At 39.1% G+C, this 26,215-nt stretch overlaps 1 protein-coding gene across 1 annotated transcript in view; it reads right to left on the bottom strand.

The window, feature by feature from the left end:
• Fcho2 (FCH and mu domain containing endocytic adaptor 2) overlaps positions 1 to 26,215 on the bottom strand; it is a 100,770-nt gene that overhangs the window by 74,410 nt on the left and 145 nt on the right. Inside the window, 5 exon segments of the mRNA XM_052743461.1 lie at positions 474 to 626; positions 710 to 851; positions 3,859 to 3,933; positions 11,512 to 11,603; positions 26,170 to 26,215. Coding sequence (XP_052599421.1) covers positions 474 to 626; positions 710 to 851; positions 3,859 to 3,933; positions 11,512 to 11,603; positions 26,170 to 26,215 — 508 coding nt within the window.

The raw sequence follows: 26,215 nt of genomic DNA, 5'->3' as shown, positions 1-26,215 counted from the left end.
TAAATTTGGTTGGTCAGCAACAACATACACTTAAAGCTTATCTTCAACTGGCTATGTCTTTCTAAATAGACTCAATTATTTCATCAATATCTTACTATGTAAGTCTCCAGGGGTGGGGAGATAGCTTAGTAAAGTTCATGCCATGGAAGCATAAAGACTGGAGTTTAGGACCCAGCATCTATATAAGAGCCAGACATGGTAGGTACTTCTGTAACCCTGGTACTGAAGAAAGTAGAGACTCTTGGACTGTAGGCACTCGAGGGCCTCTTGGTCCATCTAGCTGAGTTAGTTCCAGGTTCAGTAAGAGACCCTGCCTCAAAAAATAAGGGCGAGTGACAGAGGAAGACAGAGTGACCTCGGCCTCCCACGTGCATGCATCTGCTCTACATACCCCCCCCCACACACACACACACACACTACACAGACAAAGAAGAAAGCGCTCCGGAGTGTGGAGATGTTTTTATTGTGATTACCTTTTCTATTTCTCTTTGTGTAGCGCCTTCCTTTTTCAGACGTTCCTGCTCTACACACTTGGCATTGTAATTTTCCTTAGACTTCTGGAGGGCCTGAGTTATGTTCTGAATGGCTTGGACTGCTTCCAGAGTCCCTGCAACTTCTTCTTTAGTCTGTGTGATAAGAAATGGTTCAATAAGATAAGCTATAAAACACTTACTGTGACCACTCAATCCTCTAACAGGAAAAAAGTTACCTTCTTATGAGATTTCACTTGCTCCTCTCCATACTTCTGAACTTCCTTTATTAATTCCTGTAATTTTCTAACAAGATCCAAATGACAATTTGCTAATTTCTCTGTAGATGTTTTGAACACATCCCACACTGGTGCAAATGTTCTAAGGGAAAAGCAAAATAAGAGGATAATTTATTAAAATAAAAAGGAGCCAGTGAGATGGCTCAGTAAGTAAAAGCATGCTTGCCAGTACACCTGATGTCCCGAGTTCAATTCCCAGAGCCCACCACAGAGGGAGAGAACTGACTTCCAAAAGTTGTCTTCTGATCCTGGTATACATTGGTTTTTCTAGCTAGATATGTTAAATATTTTACAAAGATTTCAAATTTATTTTGTGCACAGGTGTGTGCAGCCACACACATACATATCACCACATTCCATAACAAAAAGTAAAAAATAAAAAGTAAAGTTTAAGGTTCTAAATTGAACCCAATGGAATCAATAATACTATATTTAGCAATTTTCTTTAGGTAAAAGATGAAATTAAAATAATGAAATGACCCATAGATTGTATACGTCTGTCCTTGTTTAATTATTTAAAATAGCTTTGAACCACAGGGACACAGAACTTGTTTAATTTTATGTCACTGGTCTTCAGAGCTCCTGCCATTTAATTGTATTCAGACACATCATAAGCCTTTCTATGATTAACTAGTGCTAAAAATTAATTTATCAAACTTTTAAACGATTAGTATCCCATTAAAAATGCTTAATCAAAAATAAAGTTTCTCAGGGCTGGAGAGATGGCTCGTTGTTTAAGAGCATGGGCTGCTTTTCCAGAGGACTCAAGTTCAATTCTCAGCACCCACATGGTAGCTCAAGACTCTCTATAATTCTAGTTCCAGGGGTTCCAAAACCCTCACAAATATACATATCGGAAAAACACCAATGCACATAAAATAAAACTAAATAAATTAAAAAGAATAATAATGAAGTTTCTCTGGAGCAGGAGACGTATCTCAATGACCGAGTGCTTGCCTCACATAAAGAGATCCTGGGTTGATTCCCAGCATCACAATAATAAAAGTAACAACAATAAAACCTTCCCTTCTGAATTTAAGTAAGCAAAAATCAATTTTTACACATGAGTTCTTTGTGCTTTCAACAATTTCACACAAATTACTTAACAGCGGCAATGTGAAACCGTGATGTGAGCTTTGTAATCGTACCTGTGTACTTAAACAATTTCCTATCACCTTTCTACCACAGTGTATGGAATGTGTTACATATTTTCTTCCCACTTTTTCTAAATAGTAAAGACTTAAAATGTTTAACAAGCTCAAATATATTCAAAGACTTCTATACTTACCATCCCTTCGAGAGCACTAAAATTTCTATGGTTAGTTTAAACCAGGCTGGTCAGTGTAGAATAGTCTAAAGGTAGATAACTCTGTGCTCAAGTATTTGCTTTAAAAGTCTCTACAATAAGCTTCTAATAGGAAAAATAAATAGCAACAACAGCCACTAAGGCAAGAGGGTAGAGAAACAATGACTTATTCTAACATGGACTCTTTGCCAACTGCTATAATTCCTAACCAGTAGAAAAGTTAGCTGGAGCAATCATGATATGCAATTATAAAGAAGTTCAAAGAGGCTAATTAAACTCCCAGACTAGGATTGTTCTGATTAGATTTTACTCTGAAATTCAATCAACACTAAATCTGACAGTGATTACCTGGAAATTTTCAAGAGGACAAAATACCTGAATATACATGGACTCCACTTCCTGTAAGCCTGATACACACTACTCAAGAATTACAAGGCAGTTAAGACGGCATACCTTTACCAACATATTCTTTATACCAAAAAGGGATTCAATACAAGATTTCTCTAAAAATAGGTTTCTTGAGGCCAACAAGATGGCTTGGCAGGTAAAGGCACTTGGTATATAAACCCAATAGCCTGGGTTCAGTCCTTGGAACCCATGTAAAGGTAGAAAGAAGAGAACTGAGTCTACAAAGGCATCTTCTGCCCTACCTTCCTACCAGTCTACACAAAAGAATTTTCTTGGTATTTTTTTTAATTCTATATTTATGTATTTTATCTTTATGGGTACTTCGTCTGCATATACATCTGCACAGCAGAAGAGGGCATAAGACAGTTGTAAGCTGCCATGTGGTTGCTGGGAACTGAACAGGACCTCTGGAAGAGCACTGAGTGCTCTTAACCACTGAGCCATCTCTCCAGCCCTCTTGTTTGTATTTTATGTGCGTGGGTGCTTTGCCTGTGTGTATATCTGCATACCAGGTATGAGGGTCTAGTGCCCAAGGCCAGAAGGCACTGAATCCCCTGGAAATGAAGTTACAGATGCTTGTGAGCCACAAGGTGGGTGCTAAGAATTGAACCTGGGTTCCCTGGAAAAGCAGCAAGAGTTCTTAGCCCCTAAGCCATCTCTCCAGTTCCACAAATTTAAAAAAAATTAATATACTTCAAATTTTACTTTAAATATTATAAGTTGCAAATTAAAGGGGAAAAAAACCACACACAATTGACCCAAACACACAACTCAGTGAAATTTCTACACAGTTAGAGTAGCCAATGGAATGGAAGCTATAAAGCTTCACACTGGATTTTATATTTCACTACTGAATGTTATTATGCATGTACCCACCACTAAAACCAAAAAATCCATGACCAAGTTAGAATCAGAAAAACTATCAGCTTTACATCCTCTTTAACAATTCGTGTTTACAGTTGGTCCTCTGTCATTCCCTACTATTTAGCCATTCTTGTCCTCTTTTCTACATGCTATTGTATATGCACGTGTATGTTCACACACACACACACACACACACACACACACACACACACACACACACACAACTTTATTGGCGAGGTTCCAAATAAGGGAGAAGATGCAATTTTTACATATTTATTTAAGAAATTTCAGCTGGGCAGTGGTAATGAATGACCTTAATCCCAGCACTTGGGAGGTAGAGGTAGGCGGATCTCTGTTGAGTTTCTGGTCTACAGAGTGAGATCCAGGACAGTCAGGGCTACACAACACTATGAAACCCTGTCTCAGGGGGAAAAAAGAAAAAAGAAAAAAAAAGGAAAGAAAATTAAAAAAAATAGATAAACATTTGAAAAACAACTAGAAATTAACTCACCCAAGTTGTGAATAATTGCTTGCAGATTTCGCTAGTTTTGTCATTGATCTGGAATATGCCTCTTCTATTGTAGCTCTGTTAAATTAAATTGTTGTATTATAATACCTACTGCTTAGCAATCCAAACATAGCAAAGTCACAAAAATATGATTAAAAATGCACACGAAAGTATGCCTCAAAGTACATGGTGAAAATAGGCAGGGGGCCCCAGTGGATGTCTGAAATCATGGACAGTGTTAAGCTCTAAAGTTATGGTTTGGATATACAGTGTCCCAAACAAAGCTCCTATGTTGAAGGTTTGGTCTCCAGTTGGTTATCCCAATCACTGAGAGGGCATAAAGTAATGAGACCTCTGCCCTAAGAAATGGATTAATTCTGTGGTGGATTCATAATCTGGTGACATTCTTGGGAAGCGGTAAAAATCAAGTGGTGGGGCCTATTTGGAGGAATTGTATATCCTGGCAAGATAGACCTCCTTCTTAGCCTCCTTTTTATCTAGCTCTGTGCTTCCTGGCAGTCCTAAGGTAAGCAGCCCCTGCTAGATTCTCTCACTGCTGTGATAACTGGCTTTGCCTCAGGCTCAAATAATACACATGACTAGCATGGACTAACACCTCTGAAACGGAGAGCCAAAATAAATCTTTTCTTAGATTGCTTTTCTCAAGTATTTTGTCATAGCGATGGCCAAGTTTGAGTAGCTAATTTGCCCTTATACATACAACTACAATAAAATTTTAATTTATAAGTCAGGTACACTAAGAGATTAACAATAATAACTAATAAAATACTGCAACAACAACATAAAACTAGCAAGGCCAAGCATGGTGACACATACCTACAATCCCTGCACTGAGGAGGCTGAGGCAGGAAAATCACAAATTCAAGACCAGTACACAGTTCAGTTTAATAATCCCAGTCTGAGCTATCCGACAAGCCCCTGTCCTTAAGATACTCAATAGAGTCTTATTATTGTTCAACACTGTGATATACTTAAAATAACAAACCTGGACTGGAGAGATGGCTCAGTGGCTAAATATATTTGCCACCAAGTTTGACAACCTGAATTAATCCCTGGAACACACATGGTAGAAGGAGAGAATTAAATCCCACAAGATGTCCTCTAATCTCCACCCCAACACATGTATATACCCATGCACACAAAATAAATGAAGGTATAATTAAAACAATTTAATAATGAGCTTTATGACAATCATTTGCACAAAACTGAATCACCAGCCATTCTGAGGTCCTGAACCTCAGAGTTTAAATTACTTTAAAAATAGGTCTAAAACATTAAGTATTTCACACTAGAAAGCATTTAACTATCAATAGCATGAAGATTTTAGCCTAAGAAAGCAATCAAAGCCATTAAATTAAAAAATTAAAAAACACACACACAAAATTAGTATCGTTACATATAAAATAAATACTGGTATAAGAAAAAAATACATAAATTATCCCTTACATGTAACCTCTAAATGTTACACCTTTACCTTTTCCATAACTTCACGAGCCCTTTTCAACTGTGCGCTAAATTTAAATAGTGGAATAGTCTACAACCATCCCTGTCTGTTTATTTATTTATTTGACGGTTCCACACCGCTCTTGCACTAATGTCCAAGTCTGCCAGCCTAACTACACTTAGACATCTACATCACCTCAACTCCAAATTTCTACACTCATCTTTAAATTCTTCCTATTCAAACAAAAAAACAACTGCTCAGAAAGAATTAACAAAAATGCCCCCTCACTGTGATTTTATTCTGTTCCTTTATCCATTTATGTGCCAGCCATAAGCACACACACCTATAATCTCATCCACTCAGTAACGCTGAGGCAGATCATAAATTAAAGTCATCTTGGGAAACACAACAAGACAATACCTCAAACAAATAGACAATAACAACAAAAAATTTCATTATTCTATATTTTTCAATAACACTATGAATAGTACTCTTATCATCTTTAAAAAGTTAATACAAAAAAATTATTAGTTTTTTGAGACAGGATTTCTCTGTGTAGCCCTGGCGGTCCCGGAACTCTCTCTATAGAACTCAGAGATCCACCTGCCTCTGCCTCCTGAGTGCTAGGATTAAAAGCCTGTGCCACCAACCACTAGGCTAGGTATGTTTTTATTGTTGTTGGTTTGTTTTTAGTAAAATATCAGTATCTTAATGGTTAAGTTTAACTAGAAAAACAGGGGCTGAAGAGATGGCTCCGTAGTTTAAGAGCACGGCTGTTCTTCCAGAGGATCTGGTGCAATTCCAGCACCCACACAGTGGCTCCCAACCATCTCTAACTCCAGTTCTGGGCAATCAGTCGTCCTTTTTTGGTCTCTATGGGCAGTGCAAGTACATGGTACATGCAGGCAAAACACCCATACACATTAAAATAATAAATGTAAAAAAGAAAGACAATGAATCTATAAATTAGGAACAGGAATTAGACACCAAAACTGTCTATGGAGGAAAAACTTGGAATTGGGAAGTAGCTGGGAGTGGGGGGGAGCACATGGGGCGAGGATACATATGAAGAAAAGAGCATCAAGGAACTAACAAGACAGTTTAACAATCAGTAATGATGTCCCGAAAAGCCCATGAGGTGTATCAGGCAGCTAATCCTGCAGGATACCCAGGAAGAGCAGCTAAAAACTTGAGAAGTAAAACAGGGTTTTTCACAGGCAAAACCTATAAAGAGTGAAGGAAAGCATGGGTGACTCCTTGTGAATGGAGAAAATGTAACATCTGTTAATCTAGTATTGGCTTTATAAGAATCTAGGACCAGTTGTGGTGGAAAATACATTTAATCCCAGTACGCAGAAGGCAGAGGAAGGTGGACCTCTGTGTTCGAGGCCAGTCTGGTCCACAGAGGGAGTCCCAGGACAACCAGGGCTACACAGAAACACTGTCTCAAAAAAAAAAGGAAAAACAAAGAAACAAGAATTCAGTAGTCCAACCTGATCTACTGAAACCCTATCTCCAAAAACCAAAATAAATAAATAAATAAATAAATAAATAAATAAATAAATAAATAAATAAGAACTCAGTAGTCCAGCCTGGTCTACTTAGTGAGTTCCAGGACAGTCAGAGCTATGTAGAAAGACCCTGTCTTAATAAAAGAAAAAAAGAAAATGTAAGAAATAATGCAATAGTCGTGGAACTGGAGAGATACATTTGATGCTCTTGCAGAGGATCTGGGTTCAATGCCAGTACCCACATGGTGGCCTCTAACATCCCTAACTCCAGTTCAGAAGATCACATGGTCTTCTGGTTGCGCACACACAGCACACATACCTACATATGCAGTCAAAGCACTCCTACACATACAATAAATCAATCTTTAAAACAATCAACATCAAAACAGGGAGGAACAATGGAGAAATATGTGGCTCAGGCGCAGAATGACTGCTTCATGGGTTCAAAGTTCTAGGTTCAATCTCCGGGGCCACAAAAGTTAAAACAAAAATAATTACCTGTGACAGAATACTAAATAGTTTTAGTAAGCCTGGCTGATAAATATTGTTAAAAATACTACAAATGTGGAAGAATAAGTAATATGACTTAGACAAACTAACTGGATCAGATATTATATAATATTTTAATTTATTATAAATTTTATTGGAAAATAATGATTATTTAAGTCCTTATGTATTTTGAGACATAAACTTGGTAACTACAGACAAAATTTGCTGTCAAGAAATTTCTTCCAAACACTAAATATTGTTTAGTTAAAGCTCCCTACTTTGTACTTTGTAACAGTTTCCTAATTCTTGAATTTTCACAATAAAAAGTTAAATGAAGGAGCCACACATGGTGGCACACACTTTTAATTCCAGCACTGGGGACAGAGGCCAATCTCAGCACTGGGGAGGCAGAGGCCAATCTGATCTACACAATGAGTTCCAGAACAGACAGAGCTACATAGTGAGACCCTGTCTCAAAACAAACAAACAAACAGAAAAGTTAAAGGAACTGGAAAGATGGTTCAGAGGTTAAGAGGACTGGCTGCTCTTCCAGGACCCAGCTTTGATTCCCAGCACCCACATGGCAGCTTAAAGCCAGCAATCTGTAATTCCAACACCAGGGGATCCAGTGCCTTCTTTTAGAGCCTTCTCAGGTATGAGCATGCATGTGATGCAATGTTCATGAAGACAAAACACCCATAAACATTAAATAAATAATATTAAAACTAATAAGAAAAAAGCAAAACAAAAATGATATGAAACGTGTACTTCCATAATGAAGTTTTTGAAAAGTCAAAGATCAGGCAGATGTGGTAGCACATGTCTGTAATCATAACACTTGGAGGCCAAAAGAAGAGGAATGCCATGGCTAGGCTATATAGTAAGGACCAGGACAGTCAGAGTTTATATATCAAGACCATGACTCAAGAAAAAAGTTTTTTAAAGAAAGGGGCCAGTAAGATGGCTTAGTGAGTAATGGCCTTGCCACCAAGGCTGACAACCTGAGTGTGATCTCACACGGGACATGAAGTCCTGCAAGTTGTGCTCCGATCTCCAAACAAGTCAGGAGGATGTGCTTTTCTGAGGTCTGCACATCTCCAGGGAAGCACTAAAAGTAACAACTGGCATCAGATATTAAGAGGACAAGGATCTTGTGTTATAATACCTAGGATAATCACTAACTGAAAAAGTATAGAACAGGCATTACTTCTAATCCAATAGAAGAAAATGGATTTTTTTTTTAAGTCAAAAGCAGACAACAAATTGAAGGAAAAAAAACCACAAAAACAAACTAAGATAATACTGAGACTGACAAATTATAGCTCTACTGGAAAATAAGTGCAGATGATAGAAGGGAAAAGAACAAAACATTAAAAAGGAAGACACGAAGAGAGACAATAAATAGTACTTCTATCAGACAATAACAAAGTGCTAAGTACTGAGGTACAATAGGGCACTGTTTCGTAGGTAAAACGAAACCACAGAAACAAATACAAATGAGTTATTAAAAGATGTTATCAACACTACAAGAGATTACAACGGGTGTGTTTTATCCTAGTCACAGAGACCAGGAAGAGCAGGGTAAGTGGACACACTGCAAAAGTCTGAAAAATAATGTAGAGAGGAGCAGGCAAAGGCAATGCCTGGAGTAGAAGAATCTGTTCAAGACTGTTATCTCAGGATGGAAATAAGAAGGAGCTAAGACAATGCAAGCTGAAACCTGGGAAATGGTTTAAACAAGGAATCAAGCCAGTCTGTAGCTCAAAAATAAGAACAAATACAAACAAACAAACAAAAAACCCTCTAGCTACAACACAGTGAATGATTCATAGAACAAGAATCAACACTGGGTGTGTGTGACACACACCTTTAATCCCAGCACTAGGGAGGCAGAGCCAGGAGGATCTCTGTGAGTTCGAGGCCAGCCTGGGCTACAGTGCGAGTTCCAGGACAGGTGCAAAGCTACACAGAGAAACCCTGTCTCGAAAAATCAAAAAAAAATCAATGCAGATAAACTAGTTAGGAGCAACTTCTGGCATTCAAGCAACAATACAAATAAATCAAGATAATGAAATTGCAGATCATCCTTTACTAAGGGCTTACTCAGTGCCAAATGCTTTAATAAACAGAGGAGCCAGAGAACACACAAAGAAAAGAAAAGAAAACCCCCACCATCGAGCACTTCCAATTAAGAAGAGTCAAGCCTGGTATGGTGTATGTACCTTTAATCCAAGCACATGGGAGGCAGAGACAGGCAGATCTCTGTGAGTCTGAGAACAGCCTGGTCTACAGTGAGTTCCAGGACAGTCAGGGATACACAGAGAAACTCTGCCTTTAAAAAAAAACAAAACCGGGCTGGAGAGATGGCTTAGAGGTTAAGAGCACTGGCTGCTCTTCCAGAGGTCCTGAGTTCAATTCCCAGCAACCACATGGTGACTCACAACCATCTGTAATGAGATCTGGCGCCCTCTTCTGGCATTCAGGCATATGTACAGGCAGAACACTGTATACATAATAAGTAAGTAAATCTTTGAAAAAAAACAAAAACAAACAAAAAAAAACCAAGAGTCAAATATCAAACATAAAGTATGGAGGAGGTCTCCCCACTGTCCACAGAATCAGAAGGGACTGCATTCTAGGTAAAGAAATCACCCCACAAGTACTAGACTCCCTGTGACTGACATATATAGAGGTCTCGGTATCTAATGACAGCCGTGAAAAGTGCTGGGTAAGAGGAAGTCCAGGAGATGAGTCAGAGATATTGTGCCTTCTTGTATTCCTGCTGATGCTGGTGCAGAGGCCAGGAGGAGGACAGCCTTTGCCCAGAGTTCCAAGTATGTGAGAGTCCCCCCTTTCCAGGAGAAAGGTGGAAAGCAGAGGAACTAGCTCCACATAAAATTATTCATACCGCCCCTTCCCATAAACTCCATGAAAGAAGATGTATATTTGCAACTGTATTTTCAGAACGCAAGCAAATGCCTGGCACTAAGCAGACATGAAATAGCTATGTTGTCGAGAATAAATGAACGTAATATTTAAGGCCAAAATTTCCTATATAATCTAAAGATTTTAAATGTGTTCATATGAAAAAACTAACCAAACAAACAAAAAACAACAAAAACAAAAAACGCAGGAGAGCTAGTCACAAAACAGTGCTAAGAAGTAGCATAAACATGCAGATGTGGTGGCACATGCCTGCAGTCAAGCACTGGGATGGCTGATGCAGTAGCAAGGTCTGTGCAGCTACACAGAGAATTCAAGGACAGCCTGAGCCAATTCAGACTTTGGATATGAGGGGTGGGGTGGGAGGGCAAGGTCTTCATTTCCGAAGGTCTTAAATTCCAGCACTCAGGTGGCAGGCAATTGAGTTCCACTATGCCAACCTGGTCTGCATAGTGAGTTCTGGACTAGCCAGAGCTACATAGTGAGACTCTGTCTCCAAAAACAAATAAATAAATAAAAATTAAAATAAATAAAAGGGGTGTTAGACAGCCCAAGAACAAAAGTAGTTTTGTCACTGTCAAATTACATTAACTTCTAATAACTTTTAAATCGACTATTATATTCTAAAAGTTGAAAGAAAATTACATTTTATAAATAAAATTTATAGCATTCAAATCTACAAGACTTTTTAATAAAAATTATAATGTGCAACTAAATTGAGTTTGGGAGAGTCTTTTCAAATTTTTTTTAGCATACTTGCTTAAAGAAATGGCAATGTTTCATCCTATAAAATCTTGTTTTATTATATTATTTTGATAACACATTCAATGCAAATGTATAGACATATAAAGGAATAATTTGCAAACTGGGGCTTCAAACAATGCCACTTTGAGCCAGTATCAGCTCTCAATGTAGACAGGAGAGAAGTTTGTAAAATACTCCTTTAAAATATAATTATGTTTTTAAAAAGTGAACTTTAATTATTCAAATCCAACTAAAATTTTTTTTTTTTTTTTTTTTTTTTGGTTTTTCGAGACAGGGTTTCTCTGTGTAGCTTTGCGCCTTTCCTGGAACTCACTTGGTAGTCCAGGCTGGCCTCGAACTCACAGAGATCCGCCTGGCTCTGCCTCCCGAGTGCTGGGATTAAAGGCGTGCGCCACCACCGCCGGCTCAACTAAAATTTTTACAATTAGTTATATTCTAAAATTTAAATTGGTAAGTTCTTAAACGCCTTATAAAAATACATACCTTTCTCTAACAAAGTCTGCTAGTTCTTTAGTTGATATCTGTCCATGTTTCATATTATGGTAGAGAACATCAAAGCCATTATTTTTTTCCCCCTGAAATTCAAGACATAAACAAAAACAGACATTAAAAAAGGTGAAAGTACAATAATGCTACATTAATTATAATACAACTCCTATGTTCTGGAAGCCATTTTTCCCTAAGCTAACAACTGTTAAATGATTACATAGTATCAAGGCAATTCCATACCTTTGATAACATTTATAATCTACTATACACAAATTCTATAAACATGCAAAAGTGTACAATCAATGAAATTAATTCTAAAACTTTAAGAAACACACATCATAGTTTAGGAAATATAAACTTGGACCTTTTAAAATGTATCACAAAACCCCATTATACCTATCAAGAGATTCTGGATCATTTAACTCAAGAGTTCATGCTTTAAAATAACTAAATCCTAGCTCAGCATGGTGATGCATACCTTTAATCCCAGCACTGGAAGGTAGAGGAAATTGGATCTCTGTGAGTTCAAGGCCAGCTCAGTCTACATATTTTAAAGTTCTAAGTTAGGCAGAACTACAATGAGACCTTGCCAAAAAAAATAAATAAATAAAAAGTAAAATAAATCCTGACTTTTGAGTCCAAACAGCATACTAATAACGACATAAACTCTGAACCTCACGAAATACTTTGTAATTCCTATTCAATTTTTCAATCAACTTAACTTGAAAAAGAGCATAATTTTTTTAATGATTTCTTTTATGTGCACTGTTTTGCCTGCATGTATGTCTGTGTGAGGGTGTCAAATCCCCTGGAACTGGAATTACAGATAGTTGTGAGCTGCCATGTGGATGCTAGGAATTGAACCTGGGTCTTCTAGAAGCAGTCAGTGCTCTTAACCACTGAGCCATCTCTAACCCCAAGATTTTTATTTCCATAAATAAAAATTTAAAGAAAGATAAGAAACAGGCTATTGCTTTATCTCCAACTGATGGAATATTAATAGAATTATACAAATATATAATTCTTGAAAATCTTTATGCTATGTAACCCTGTAAGTCCTACATTATTAAATCATCACAAAGGAAATACCTAAAATGTCCATTTAACCTGTAAAATAAAGACCATGACTAACAACTCCCATATTTATGGAGTAAGTTTTTAATTTTCTTAAATGAAAATAAAATGAAGAATGAAATATATTTGTTGGATATAAAAGCAATACTATAAGCAAGTATCACAGGATCGGAAATCTGTTTTCAACAGTCCACCAAAAACAGGAAACAGGAACTTCAATCAAGCTGAAGTAATCTCCAATAACTCTTAGCTTGTAAACAGCAAGTACTTTGCCACACATACAACAAATGAAAATGTTACATAACAATATATTTTTAATATCCATTTTTATCTATGAGGAAAATATAAAATTATAGCTTCTTATGAATCCAACATTTTCATTGGGTTTCAACAGGTTTTCATATTTAAGACTGTTATTAACTAACTTAGATTTTTGTGGGTTTTTTTTTAAACTTATGCTGTTTTCAAGCCATTTTCCAAGTCAAAATGAGAATATTCTTTCGGCTAACCATTATCATTAGCCTGTAATAAGCAGAAACAATATTGTCATATAGATGTAGAAGCAACAGACAAAAAGCAAAGGATCTAAATTTTCCAAGGGATTCCATCACTTGAATATAACACAAACTACATGTGCTTGATAAAACTACCCACCAGCTTATAACTGAGTTGGAAACCTTTAAATAAACAGAGACATAATTATTGAAATACAAAACCACAAAAACCCAAGTCTGAGGATCTCATGCCCCAAGGTTCTTATTCGCACATAATACAATTTAAGCTACCAAGTCCTCAATGTGCATTATAAATATTTATAAGGGTAGCCAGGAGGTGTAAGCTCAGTGGAGGGTATAAGACTCTTGGTTCAATCTCTAGCCCCTACTCCAAATGTGTGTGTGTGTACGCATATTTAAAAGACAAGGGCTACTACCAAACAATATACAGATTATTATGATAAATATTTACCAGACTCACAAGGAAAATAACAATACTTCTCATGCTGTAAAGGGAACAAGAACTTGGAGACCATCTGGTAAGCCCCTGAACAATACAGCACCTAAACATTAATTAAGGCAATGCTCATGGGTAGAGCTCTTGCCTAATATGCATAAAGCCCCGGGATTTGATCTAGTTGTCACAAAAACAAAAACAAAAACAACAACAACAACAAAATGACACAGGTGCGATGCATCCCCACTAGTGGGGAGGCTGGAGCAGAAGGGTCTCTACTCCAGAGCCAACCTGGGCTATATAATGAAACTGTCTCAAAAATAAGCAAATAAAATGAAATAAAAAGCTAAATTACATTCAGAATCTATGTTCCAGATAAAAAACCCTGAAATGGCCGGGCGGTGGTGGCGCACGCCTTTAATCCCAGCACTCGGGAGGCAGAGCCAGGCGGATCTCTGTGAGTTCGAGGCCAGCCTGGGCTACCAAGTGAGTTCCAGGAAAAGGCGCAAAGCTACACAGAGAAACCCTGTCTCGAAAAACCAAAAAAAAAAAAAAAAAAACCCTGAAATGGGCCAGAGTGATGGCTTAGTGGGTAAGAGCACTTTCTCTGCACTAAGTTTGAATCTCCAACACCCACCCAAAAAAACAGAAAGCCTGCACATGTACATAACCCCAGCACTGGGGGGACAAAGAAAAATGAATCCCAGAGCTGCTGGCCAGCCTAGCCAAATGGTAAGTTTCTGGTTCAGCAAGATGCCCCATATCAAGACAGGAGGAGAGCAGTAGAGCAAGACACCCAAGGAGACGGAGACACACACACACACACACAGACACACACACACACCCGTCGCCTCTGAATGCACACAGACACACAGACCTACACACTCACCTAAATGCACCTTACACAACACATACGCTCTTGAAGAGCAAGCTGCTTATTTGGGAAAGACAGATATCTGACTTAGGAAGTACCAATGGAACCATAATGAGGTTCGTTTACTAGTTTCTATGCAACACAGCAATACTACCTTCAGATCAGTTCTGTCTACTTCTTCCCTTAGGGTAGACACTAATGCCATAAGGAGCTTAAAAAGTACTAAGAACAAAACCTTGCATTTACTATTTCATTCTACTTGGAAATTCACTAATTTACTCATGTCAAAAAATGTAGTGCTGTTAGATGTGGTGGCACATGCCTTTAGTCCCCACACTGGGAGGCAGAGACAGGTGCATCTCTGCAAGTTTGAGGACAGCCTGGTCTATATAGTGAATTTCAGGCCAGCCAGAGCTACACAGTGAGACCCCGTCTTAAAAAAAAAAAAAAAAAAAAGTATTGCTCCAGACAACTCTAGCTATCAGTTTAATATAAATTTTTAATTTCACAAACCTATTACTACAGTTATTTTTTGATCATGAACTTTCACTTCGTTAGAAACTAAAAAATTTTAAATCGTTCAAATGGGTCTATAGGTACAGGATATACATATATATGCAAGCACGCTTTTCAAAAGAACCTTCAAAATTGAGATGTCTAACAAAGAACATAGGTCTTATTTTCACTCTATCAAAAAGTTACTGCATAGCTGGGCATGGTGGCACATGCCTTTAATCTCAGCACTTGGGAGGCAGAGGCAGGCAGATATCTGAGCTTGGGGCCAGCCTGGTCTACAGAAGAGTTCTAGGACAACCAAGATTACACAGAAACCCTGTCTCAAAAAAACAAAAGAAACCCCGTCTCAACCAACAAAGTTACTATATTGGCCTGGTAAGAGAAACAGTGTAGTAAATACACACATACATTTCACCATCAGTTTTGGAGAACCAACCAATTTTCAGAGCAATCCATTTTCGTCCCCACAAATAAATCCATATCCAAGTGGCTAAATTTTAAAAGTAGGTATTCACTCATCATTGGTAAGCTCATTTTCAGCAGGCTTATTTAATGTGACTCATACTTATGAGTTAAGTAAATGCTTATGTCCACAAAGAAATTTTGCATGTACATTTATAGCAGCAATATTCAAAACAGCTAAAAGGTAGAAGCAATCCAAATGTCTGTCTAAGAAATACACTAAAATGCAATATATCCATATGACAGATGATGATTGGGCCTAACAGTAACATATTCTACAGCATTGGTGAACTTTGAAAATATTATGGTCACAGCTGGGCATGGTGACACACACCTTTAATTCCAGCACTCCAGAGGCAGAGGCAGGTGGATGTCCAGGCCAGTCTGGTCTACAATATCAAGTTCCAGGACAGCCAGGACTCTGTAGAGAGACCGTGTCTCAAAAAGACAAAGAAGAAGAAGAAAGGAAAATATCCCAGTATGTGAAAGGCTGATCACAAAGACCACACACTTACATCAGGACTTCATTCACAGCAAAGCTTAGGGTAGGGAGGCTAATACAGAAAGAGAGGCCAACACGTTGCTTGGGGGCAACGTGGTGAATGAAAACATATAAAGGTTTCCTTTTGAGAGGATGGAAATGTTCTGAACTACCCGAGAGGATGGCTGCTGCTCTAGTTTGCTCTCTGTCGCTAATGATAAACACCATGACCAAAAGCGACTTAAGGAGAAAGGTTTATTTGAGGTCACAGCACACTGAGGCTGAAGTCAGGGTAGGAACTGAAGCAGAACCATAGAGAAACACTGCTTACCTGGCTGGCTCTTTGCTCATGCTCAGTTAACTCTCTAGTTATTCATTATTATTTATTTATTGGTTAGTTGGTTGGTTTTTTCTGTTGTTTGTTTTTTGAGACAGGGTTTCTCTGTGCAACTGCCCTGGCTGTCCTGGAACTCACTCTGTAGACCAAGCTGGCCTCAAACTCACAGAGATCCATCTGCCTCTGCCTCCCGAGTGCTGGGATTAAAGATGTGTGCCACCACCAGGCACATCAGTTAGCTCTCTTATACAGCCCAGAAGTACCTACCTAAGGTGGTGCCCTCCACAATGGGTTGGGCCCCTCCCACATCAATCGTCAATCAAGACAATCTGATGAGTGCTTCCTCAACTGAGACTCCCTCTTCCCAGGTGACTCCAGGCTGTGCAGTTGACCAGGACAACTAACCAGCACAGTCACACATCTACATTACCAAAACCTCCTGAAGTGCACTTCTTTTACTTACATTTTTATTATTTATTTGGGAGGGTTGTATGGAACTGGTCAGTCAACTAGAGGGTCTTCTGAGTACTACTCAAGAGCTCTGTAAGAACTGTCACTTTAGTGATTACTTAACAATAAAGCTCACCCTAGGGAGCTGGAGACGCAGTTCAGCTGGTAAAGTGCTTGTCTAGCATGCACCAGCATTAGGTTCAATCCCCAACACACATAAACTGGGCATGATGGCAAATGCCTATAAATCCTAACACTCAGAAGGTGGAGGCAGGGGACTCATAAGTTCTAGGTCATCCTGAATTACAAACATCCTGAGTGGAAGGCCAGCCTGGGCTACATGAGACCCTGTCTCAAAAAGCAGACATACTTCTACTAGGAAAAAAATAAAAAAAAAAATAGTAATAAAAAGGCAGACATACAGGCAAAAATGTATACTTCAAAAGTTGTTTTTAAAGAACAAAGTAAATTTTTTATGAATGTATTTCCTCTCCATAGTTCTCAAGGGTAGACCTATAGCTAGAATTCAACTTCAACGTACTCTTCATACTCAATTGAGGCCAGTCTGGCCTATATAACAAGTTCCAGGACAGTCAGGGCTATATAAAGAAACCCTGTGTCTACATAGATAGATAGATAGATAGATAGATAGATAGATAGATAGATAGATAGATAGATAGACAGACAGACAGACAAATAGATGAATCAATCAATCAATCAATCAATCAATCAATCAATCCTTGGCAGAAACTGTCATTCTTATCTGAGCAGCTTACCATTCCTGGTCTGAGAAAGACAGTTATGATGAAATTAAGATTTTTCACTGTGCATGCTAGGCAAGTGAAATCCTCAGATCACAGATGGGATCTCTATCTGCTGATCTCAAAGCATCTCACAGAGGTAGTACTCTCATTCACTGTTTACTGATCAGGTCCTGGGAGAATTCAGTTTATTAAAGCCCAATCTAAGGGCTGGGAGAGCAATGCCTTTAATCCCAGCATTCTGGAAGGCTGGGGGATCTGGATGAGTTCCAGGCCAGCAAAAGAGCTACAAAGCAAGAACCCTGTCTCAAAAACAAAACAAAACATAAAAACAAAAACAAAAAAATACCAAGCAAAGCAGGTATTTAAATCAAGTTGGGGGTGTAGCTTACTGGCAGAGTGCTTGTCTGGCATTTGATAGACCCAAAAAAGATATTCTTAGAATCATACAAGCCTTTAAAAGGAAAACACATTTCCCAAGACTGCAGTTAATAGTTTGACATGTATTATTCCACATTCAGTTTAGTGAAAATAAGACTTTATTATGCATATGGATTGGCATTATCAATTAAACTGAAATTTAGCTAAAAAGATACACTATAAAGTCAAGTCACTGAAAATGTTCAGGCTTCTTCTAGTCTAAAACAGAGTAAACAAGCAAAGTAACTTTGAAGTTTCTAATTAAAAAGTTTAGACTGGGCACAGTGGCACAGGCTTTTTAATCCTGCACTCCAGATGGATCTGCATGTTCCAGACCAGCCAGGGTTACACAGTGAGACTACAGACCAGAAATTAAGTCACATATTAAAACTGTATCCTTCCTAATGCCAGTGTTCTAAAAGTCCTCCCTCTGAATTAAAAATAAGCAGACTAAATCACATCAATTTTTCACTTCCAATTTCTCCTGAGATTAAGCAAAAATACAAAATAAAATACTCTTTTCAAAATTCTAAGCACCTCACGATAAAATTCAGTGCAGTCTAAAATTTAATTTTTAAAAAGTCAGTGTCACATGCCTGTAATCCTATCACTCAGGGGCTGAGGCAAAAGGATCATGAATTTGTGTACAGTCTGGGCCACAGAGTCAGGTTTGTTTTCTTTTATTTGTTTTGTCTTATTTTAAAGTGAGCCTGAGCAAAAAAAAAAAAAAAAAAGTGAGATCCTATCTCAAAAACTATTTAGATAGCTCAGCAGTTAAGAGCACTGGCTGTTCTTACAGAGGACCTGGGTTCGAATTCCAATTCCCACATAGTGATATCCTGACACCTTCTTCTGATCTCTGTGGGCACTGCATAAACATAGTACAGACAATGCAAAACATAAAAGTCTTTCTTAAAAATACTATAATTTTAGAATGTCTACTAATCAAGCCTAATTGAACTAAGTCAACTGAATCTGTAGCTGGATATTCCGTTTGTTGCAATGATAACAACTTGGGTATGGCTAACTACTTAAACAGTCATACACTAACACACGTCACTTTGTGTATGCATATGCTTGTATGTGTACAGGTTCTTTGGAATGATAAAAAGAAATAAGTGACTGTGTTTAGGGGGAACATACCAGCTGGAGAAAAAGGGAGATTTTATATTTTAGTCTTTTTTTGCACCTTTTACGTATCAACAGATATAAAATAATTTGCAAGTTTGGTAGTACACAGTAAACATTTCTGTTATGGAATATTAGTTTAAAATGTGTTACATTCAGGACTGGAGAGATGGCTCACTTGCTGAGAACATGTATTGTTCTTACAGAGGACCCGCGTTCAATTCCCAGCACCCACATCAGGTAGCTTACAAATGCTTGTAACTCCAGCTCCAGAGGATGGCCCTAACCTCAGATACACACATATACCGACATACACACGTACATGTAAATAAATAAGAAGAATATTTGGAAAAAAAAAAGATGTGTTATATTCATCTATGCTGTGGCACATTTGTTTAATGATGCAAAGATGTGTTACATTCTTTTAGGTTGCATTTGTTTAACTCTGTGAAGCTGTGTTACTTTGCCTGCCTACAACACCTGACTGGTCTAATAAAGAGCTGAACGGCCAATAGTGAGGCAGGAGAAACAGGTGGGACTGGTAGGCAGAGAGAATAAACAGGAGGAGAAATCTAAAGAGGAGAGCAAGAAACGAGAAAAGGAGAAGAGGACACCACGGGCCAGTCACCCAGCCACACAGCCAGCCATGGAGTAAGAAGGAAAGATAAAAGAATAAAAAAGGTAAACAGACCAGAGGCAAATGTAGTTAAAGGTGAAACAGGATAATTTAAGTTAGAAAAGCTGGCTAGGCCTTGCAGTGGTGGCGCACGCCTTTAATCCCAGCACTCGGGAGGCAGAGGCAGGCAGATCTCTGTGAGTTCGAGGCCAGCCTGGTCTACAAAGCCAGTTCCAGGAAAGGTGCAAAGCTACACAGAGAAACCCTGTCTCGAAAAACAAAAAAGAAAAAAAAAAAAAAAAGAAAGAAAGAAAGCAAAGAAAAGAAAAGCTGGCTAGAAACAAGCCAAGGACAGGCATTCATAAGAATAAGTCTCCATGTATTTATTTGGGGGCTACGTGGCAGGCCCCCAAAGAGTTTTTAAAAAAAAAAAACTACTTATTTATACATATACGTCCACATATGTAGAGTATTTAATTTTAGTACATCATTTGATGGGATCATATTCTAAGCAAGAATACCAAACTACAATATTTATAACTTTGAAGTAATAAGAAGACAAGCTTCTATTTTAGGTTTCCACAGTCATATCAAACTTTTCTTTTTTCAATAATTTATTTATTTTCATTTCATACACATTTGTGTTTTGCCTGCATGTATGTCTGTGTGAAGGTGTTGGATCCCCTGAAACTGGAGTCACAGGCAGTTGTGAGTTGCCATTTGGGTACTGGGAATTGAACCTGGGTCCTCTGGAAGGAAAGCAGCCACTGCTCTTAATCACTGAGCCATCTCTCCAGCCCATATCAAACTTTTCTAAAGTTATATATTTTTAAATTTTTAACTGGAATAAAAAAAAACCCAAAATGTATTAATCTCTCATCTGCAATACTAGATTTAAATTTGACAATCAAACAAAAATATAATAAAGGTTTATACTCCAAAGTCCAATGAATAGACTAGTACAGATTTTTCTAGAAGCATTTTAATCCTCCCATATTTATCCATATTAACTGCAGATGAGAGTGGATAACCAAGTGCTCCAATTTAATTTAAGACTAAAGTCTGATGATGCCAATGAGACTGTGTACGGGTTACACAGAAAGAGTAAAAGGGAACAGCTTTGGGATCAAAACACCTAATACCACTATCTGTCAATTTGTGCTGTTGAATGAGACACTCTCTGGAGAAAGTTTCCTAACTCAAAACATTATGTTTATTGTTTATTATAAAGTAACATACACTAAGGAATATGTGGCATGTTACAGAGACTAGGTTTACTGTGTAAAATGATATTTATAATGTATTAAATACAAGTCTGTCATGCTTATTTTCCTGTAATTATTATTTGTGGAATTACTTCCTTTAATGTTTTTACTGATGAATAATCTAGATTTATACAAAAACAGCCATTTTAATGATGATAGTACAGTGTTTTTATAGATAATCTCAGTATTATAAACTAGTACTTAACTCTTCCTGAGCAAGATGCAGCCTAAGAGACAGTAAAATATTGGACAGCACCCTTTTAAAGTTATGTAATCTGCTAAAACGCTAACATTTGTTTGTACATATTAAGAGCAATGATGTGGATTACTTTTAACAGGAAAAATATTTTCAGCTTGATTATCAACTAGCAGTATGCTTTATGGCAACAGACTTATCAGCAACAAAACATCTGTTATGTAGGAAGTCTCGAGCATGTTTTTTTCTTTAAAGTACAGTATTAAGGAATTTTTAATTTAGCAGTTTCAGTTAGGAAAAACTATAAAGAAAAAGGGAGGATGTGCTGCTTTCAAGAGAGCTTGAAACGTGTTTCAATGAGTCAAGCTTTCCTCTAACAAAATGCCACAATAAAAGGTCTGTCTTTATAGATGTAGGGAGAATACCATTCACAGGTTGTTTGGTTAGAAACTTAAACTTCAAAGTTTTCCATTACCTCATGTTGACCAGGTTTTTGAATTGATTCTACGTGTGTGTGTGTGTGTGTGTGTGTGTGTGTGTGTGTGTGTGTGTGTGTTTCATATACAATATGTTTTGAACTTTGACAAGTTTTATTTTCTTATCACTCTACATACTGGAGGGAATAAATATTAAATTCTCTACTTTAAGGAATTACTTCACAAATGACCCTGGACTATGTAAATTGCAAGATGTTTAACACAGAGAACTGAGACCCTTCCAGCTAGCTGCTTAGGTAAGGCCTAGGCTCTCCTAGGTCCTTCTGCCTCCTCTGGGAGCCTTTACTGCTCTGATTTAGAACTTTCAGTCCCAATTCCACTCTGGGAAATAGAGGCAACCTATTTTTAGTCTATTTGACTATTTGTTCCTAATAACAGAAATGAAGACAAAGACTGAAACATAAGTTAGATTGCAGGTATTCCAATTATTCGTGTTCCTCTATTAAGGCAGTCAAACAAGAGGCATGAAAAACATGTACAAAAATATCCAGAAAGGCATTCTCTAAAATAGGCAAAAACAAGGCACACTAATGTCCAACTGACAGAAAAACTCTGAAACAGCAGGAGACAATTTGGAATTGTTAATAAACTTAAAAACATTAGCATGTTTTTTAAATATTTATTTTTATCTTATGTGCATTGGTGTTTTGCCTGCATGTATGTCTGTGTGAGGGAACTGGAGTTACAGACAGTAGTGAGATGCCATTTGGGTGCTGGGAATTGAACCCAGGTCCTCTGGAAGAGAAGTCAGTGCTCTTAACTGCTGAGCCAACTCTCCAGCCCACAAACCAGTCTTTAAAAAAAACCCTTTTCTTAGTCAGACAGTGGTGGGGACTTTAATCTCAGCACTTGGGAGGCAGAAGCAGGTGGATCTCTATGAGTTCGAGGCCAGCCTGGTCTACAGAGTAAGTTCCAGGACGGCTAGGGTGATTACACAGAAAAACCCTGTCTTGAAAAACAAAACAAAAAAACAACAACAAAAGGAAAGCTATTCTTTTCAAATTCCATTTGCCTCCCTGGGGGTGTGGGGGATGCCTATCTGCCAAGGCAAACAGAGGGCAGCTGGGGAGTCTTTCTCCTCCTACTACACAAGTCTTGGGGATCAAGCCTGGAGACAGGTCTTAACCAGCCAAGCTGTTCTCACCTGGCTTAAGAACATCAATCCCAATCTTTGTAACAGTGTTCTAAGTTTCCACTAAAGTGTATGGAGTAATCCTAAAATTCCTATGGAAATGGAAGGAACCCCCAGAATGACCAAAACCTTCTTTTAAAACAGAAAAGAACTTGTAGGACTTACTTCCTACTTCCTGACTCCTCATACAGAGCTGTATGAAACAGTATAGTAGCAGCTGGCATAAAGTAGACAATAGAATAAAACTGAGAATTCAAAAATAAACTCATATATTCATGGTAAAGTGATATCTGAAAAAGATGCCACCAAAACCCAACGAGGAAAGAAGACTTTAAAAAAAAGAAAAAAAGATGCTGGAACAAATAAACATATACTTGCCAAGAATGAAGCTGGACTCTTTCTTTGAAAACACAGGATTAAGTTCAAATGGATCACAGAAGGAAATAAGGAGCTTAAACTATGAAACCTTATAAGAAAACAGGAGTAAGTTAGGGTACCCAAAAGCCTCTTAGGATAACAAAAGCCGAGGTGACATAAAAATGGACTTCACCAAGATTTCATCAAAATTAAAAACTGGACTGATGTTACCAATAAAATAAAAAGACGGTCTTCAGAATGGGAAAGGTATTTCCACACCACCTACTTTTGAGTCGTTGCAATGACCTCAGGCGGTGCTGGAGCTCCTTGTACCCGGTTTTCTCCTCCACAAGCGGGATGGCCCACAAGCAGATCAGTACTCAGGCAAGTACTTTGACAAGCACTACGGGTCCTGGCAGTCAATGTTACCCAGAGAACTCTCCACACAAGTACCAAACACTCATCTGAAGAGGAATGGAGACTGAGTGTCCAATAGAATGTAGAATGAGTTCATTACATGACTCATGAGCCAGAACCACATATTCTTCTCTTTAGAGGACCTCTTCCAAAAAAACAAAGCAAAGCAAAACAAAACAAAACAAAAAGTACACCTGGGGATCACCTAATCTTTTTCAAATGTATATGTGCATACAAGGTAATATTCAGTGAATACTTGAAAAATGCACAGATCTTTCATCCATACCTGTGCATGAGCTGTGTTTTTCACAGCAAGAGTTCAATGCAACTAGATTAATGCAAGTTCAATGCAAGTAGGTTAAGTTGTTAAAGATCAATTTTCTTGTAGTTTTTTTTTGATAAGTGTCTGTTTTACTTTACCTGTTGCTTTTGTTAAATAAAGCTTGTACACTGCGTTAAAAAATAAAGAAAGGGAGGAAGGATGGAAAGGAGGTAAGTAGGTGCACCTAAGGGTCGGGAATGGTAGTCAAGCCTTTAATCCCCACGGCCTGGGAAGCAGAGGCAGGCAATCTTGAGTTCAAGACCAACCTGGTCTCCATAGTGAATTCCAGAACAGCCAGGGCTATGTAAATAGACGCATCTCAAAAAACAAAAACAAAAAAGAAATGTGCACCCAGGGCTGACAGAAATGGCAGACATCTATATTCCCAGCATTTGGTAGGCAGAGGCAGGAGGATCAGAAAACCAGGAAACTGTCTTTAAAAAGTGGGCAAGTGCGGGCTGGAGAGATGGCTCAGAGGTTAAGAGCACCGACTGCTCTTCCAGAGGTCCTGAGTTCAATTCCCAGTAACCACATGGTGGCTCACAACCATCTGTAATGAGATCTGGCACCCTCTCCTGTATATATAATAAATAAATCTTAAAAAAAAAAAAAAGTGGGCAAGTTCGCGAGCGGAGGTGGGGTGGGGGAATCCAGAAGATAGAAAGAATTCAATAATAACAAAAAGGCAATAAAGATAATTCAGTTTTAAAAATGACAATGGATCTACACAGTTATCCAAAGAAAAATACTTAAAATAGGCAGTAAGAACAAGAAAAGTTCAACATCATTAGCCACAGAAAAACGCCGATCAAAAACACAAGATGATACTTAATGTCCACCATCATCATGCTATACCACAAAAGATGTATTGGTGAGCATATACCCGAGACACTGCTGTGCATTTGGACACCACGGCAACCTCTCTGACGAACAGTCTAGCAGTTGACTAACTAGTAATACAATTACCATCTACTTCTTGGCCCTCTGGCTAATCACGTGCAAATACAGTTAATCACATGACCCAGTAAATTCCACCCCCAAAAGAAATGAAAACATGTGCTCTGACAAACGTGTATAAAAGTGTTCACAGCAGAATTACTCATGATAAACAAAGAATAGCTATGATGGGTACCAAACATCCATCACCAAAGAATGGATAAAGAAAATGTGGAATGGAATATTATTTGGCCATAAAAAGGAATGAAATACCAACATGTACTATCTCGTGGATTACCTTTGAAAATATTGTAGTAAGTGAAACAATGCTGTCATAAGAGCACCATTATATGCTGGGTCCAGAAAAGACAGATCTGTAGAAGCAGAAAGATCAGTGGCTCAGGGGCTGAGGCTAGGGGCAAACTGGGAGTGTCTGCTAACGCGTACAGGATTCTTCCTGAGGTTATGAAATTGTTCTAAAATTGACTGTGGTGATGTCTGCACAAAACAATGAGGAACTCTTCACAATATGCACTTTAAATGCATGCACTGTACACATGGAAAAGGAACCTCAATAAAAACCGCTCTTTTAAAAAACACCACGGCGTACAGATGTTTGTGGGAAACGAGTTATCATTCGAAAAAGTAACTATGAAGTGATTGTATTACTTGAGCAAGCCCATGCTTGAGACAGAATTAAGAACCTGAGATAGCAGTGGCTGGTGTGACTGGAAGCTGACGCCTTTCAACACTTCTACACCTTACCAAACAGAAACTGCGGTATGTGCAAATTGTCGGACCATAAAAACCGAGTCCGGCCAAGATACCCAAGTAAACACGTTACTTTCCTGTACTTGCCATTCTCGGGCAAACCGTAACTGCACGCCGCCCGCACTCCGCAGGCAGACCAGAGGAGTGTGGGGAGAAGGAGGAAGGTCCCTGAAACCCAACTTCCACGGGCTTTGTGAGCAGGCCCGGAGGCAAAGTCCTGGGCGCAGCCCCACGAGCCCAGCGAGCCGCGCGGCCGGGAGGAAGTGCCCAGCCCGCCCGATCGCCGGCCCGATCGCCGGCCCGCGCACGGACTCTGCGCGGGGCTCCGGGCCTGCGCCGCGGGAAGCAGACCCGCAGGGCGCCCGGCTCCCGCGCCCGACGCCGCGCACGCCCCGTCGGCGCTTTGTCCCCGCCCGGCGCCGCGGGCCCTCGGGAGTCCCCGGCGCGGCTCCCGGGCCCCGCGCAGCTGCCAGCCCCGGCGCCCCGCGCAGCTGCCAGCCCGGAGGACCCGGTGACCGGAGAGCCTCGGCCCCGCGGGCACTCGGCCGGGCAGTCCCCGGGCCGCGGACACTCTCGCTCGGCCGCTTCCAGAGCCGCCGCCGCCGCCGCCGCCCGCCGCCCGCCGCGCACGCAAAGGCCGCGGGGGAGAAGCCGAAGCCCGCGGCGTTTCCCAACAACCCTCGGCTCACCCAGAAATTCTCCACGAAATGCGCCATGACCATCGTGCCGCCGCCG

The sequence above is a fragment of the Peromyscus californicus genome, unplaced genomic scaffold, assembly GCF_007827085.1.
Source record: "Peromyscus californicus insignis strain IS unplaced genomic scaffold, ASM782708v3 Scaffold_18__1_contigs__length_77618521, whole genome shotgun sequence".
NCBI lineage: Eukaryota > Metazoa > Chordata > Mammalia > Rodentia > Cricetidae > Peromyscus > Peromyscus californicus.
Note: the sequence above shows the minus strand (reverse complement) of the source record. Positions and strands in the feature narration are given on the sequence as shown.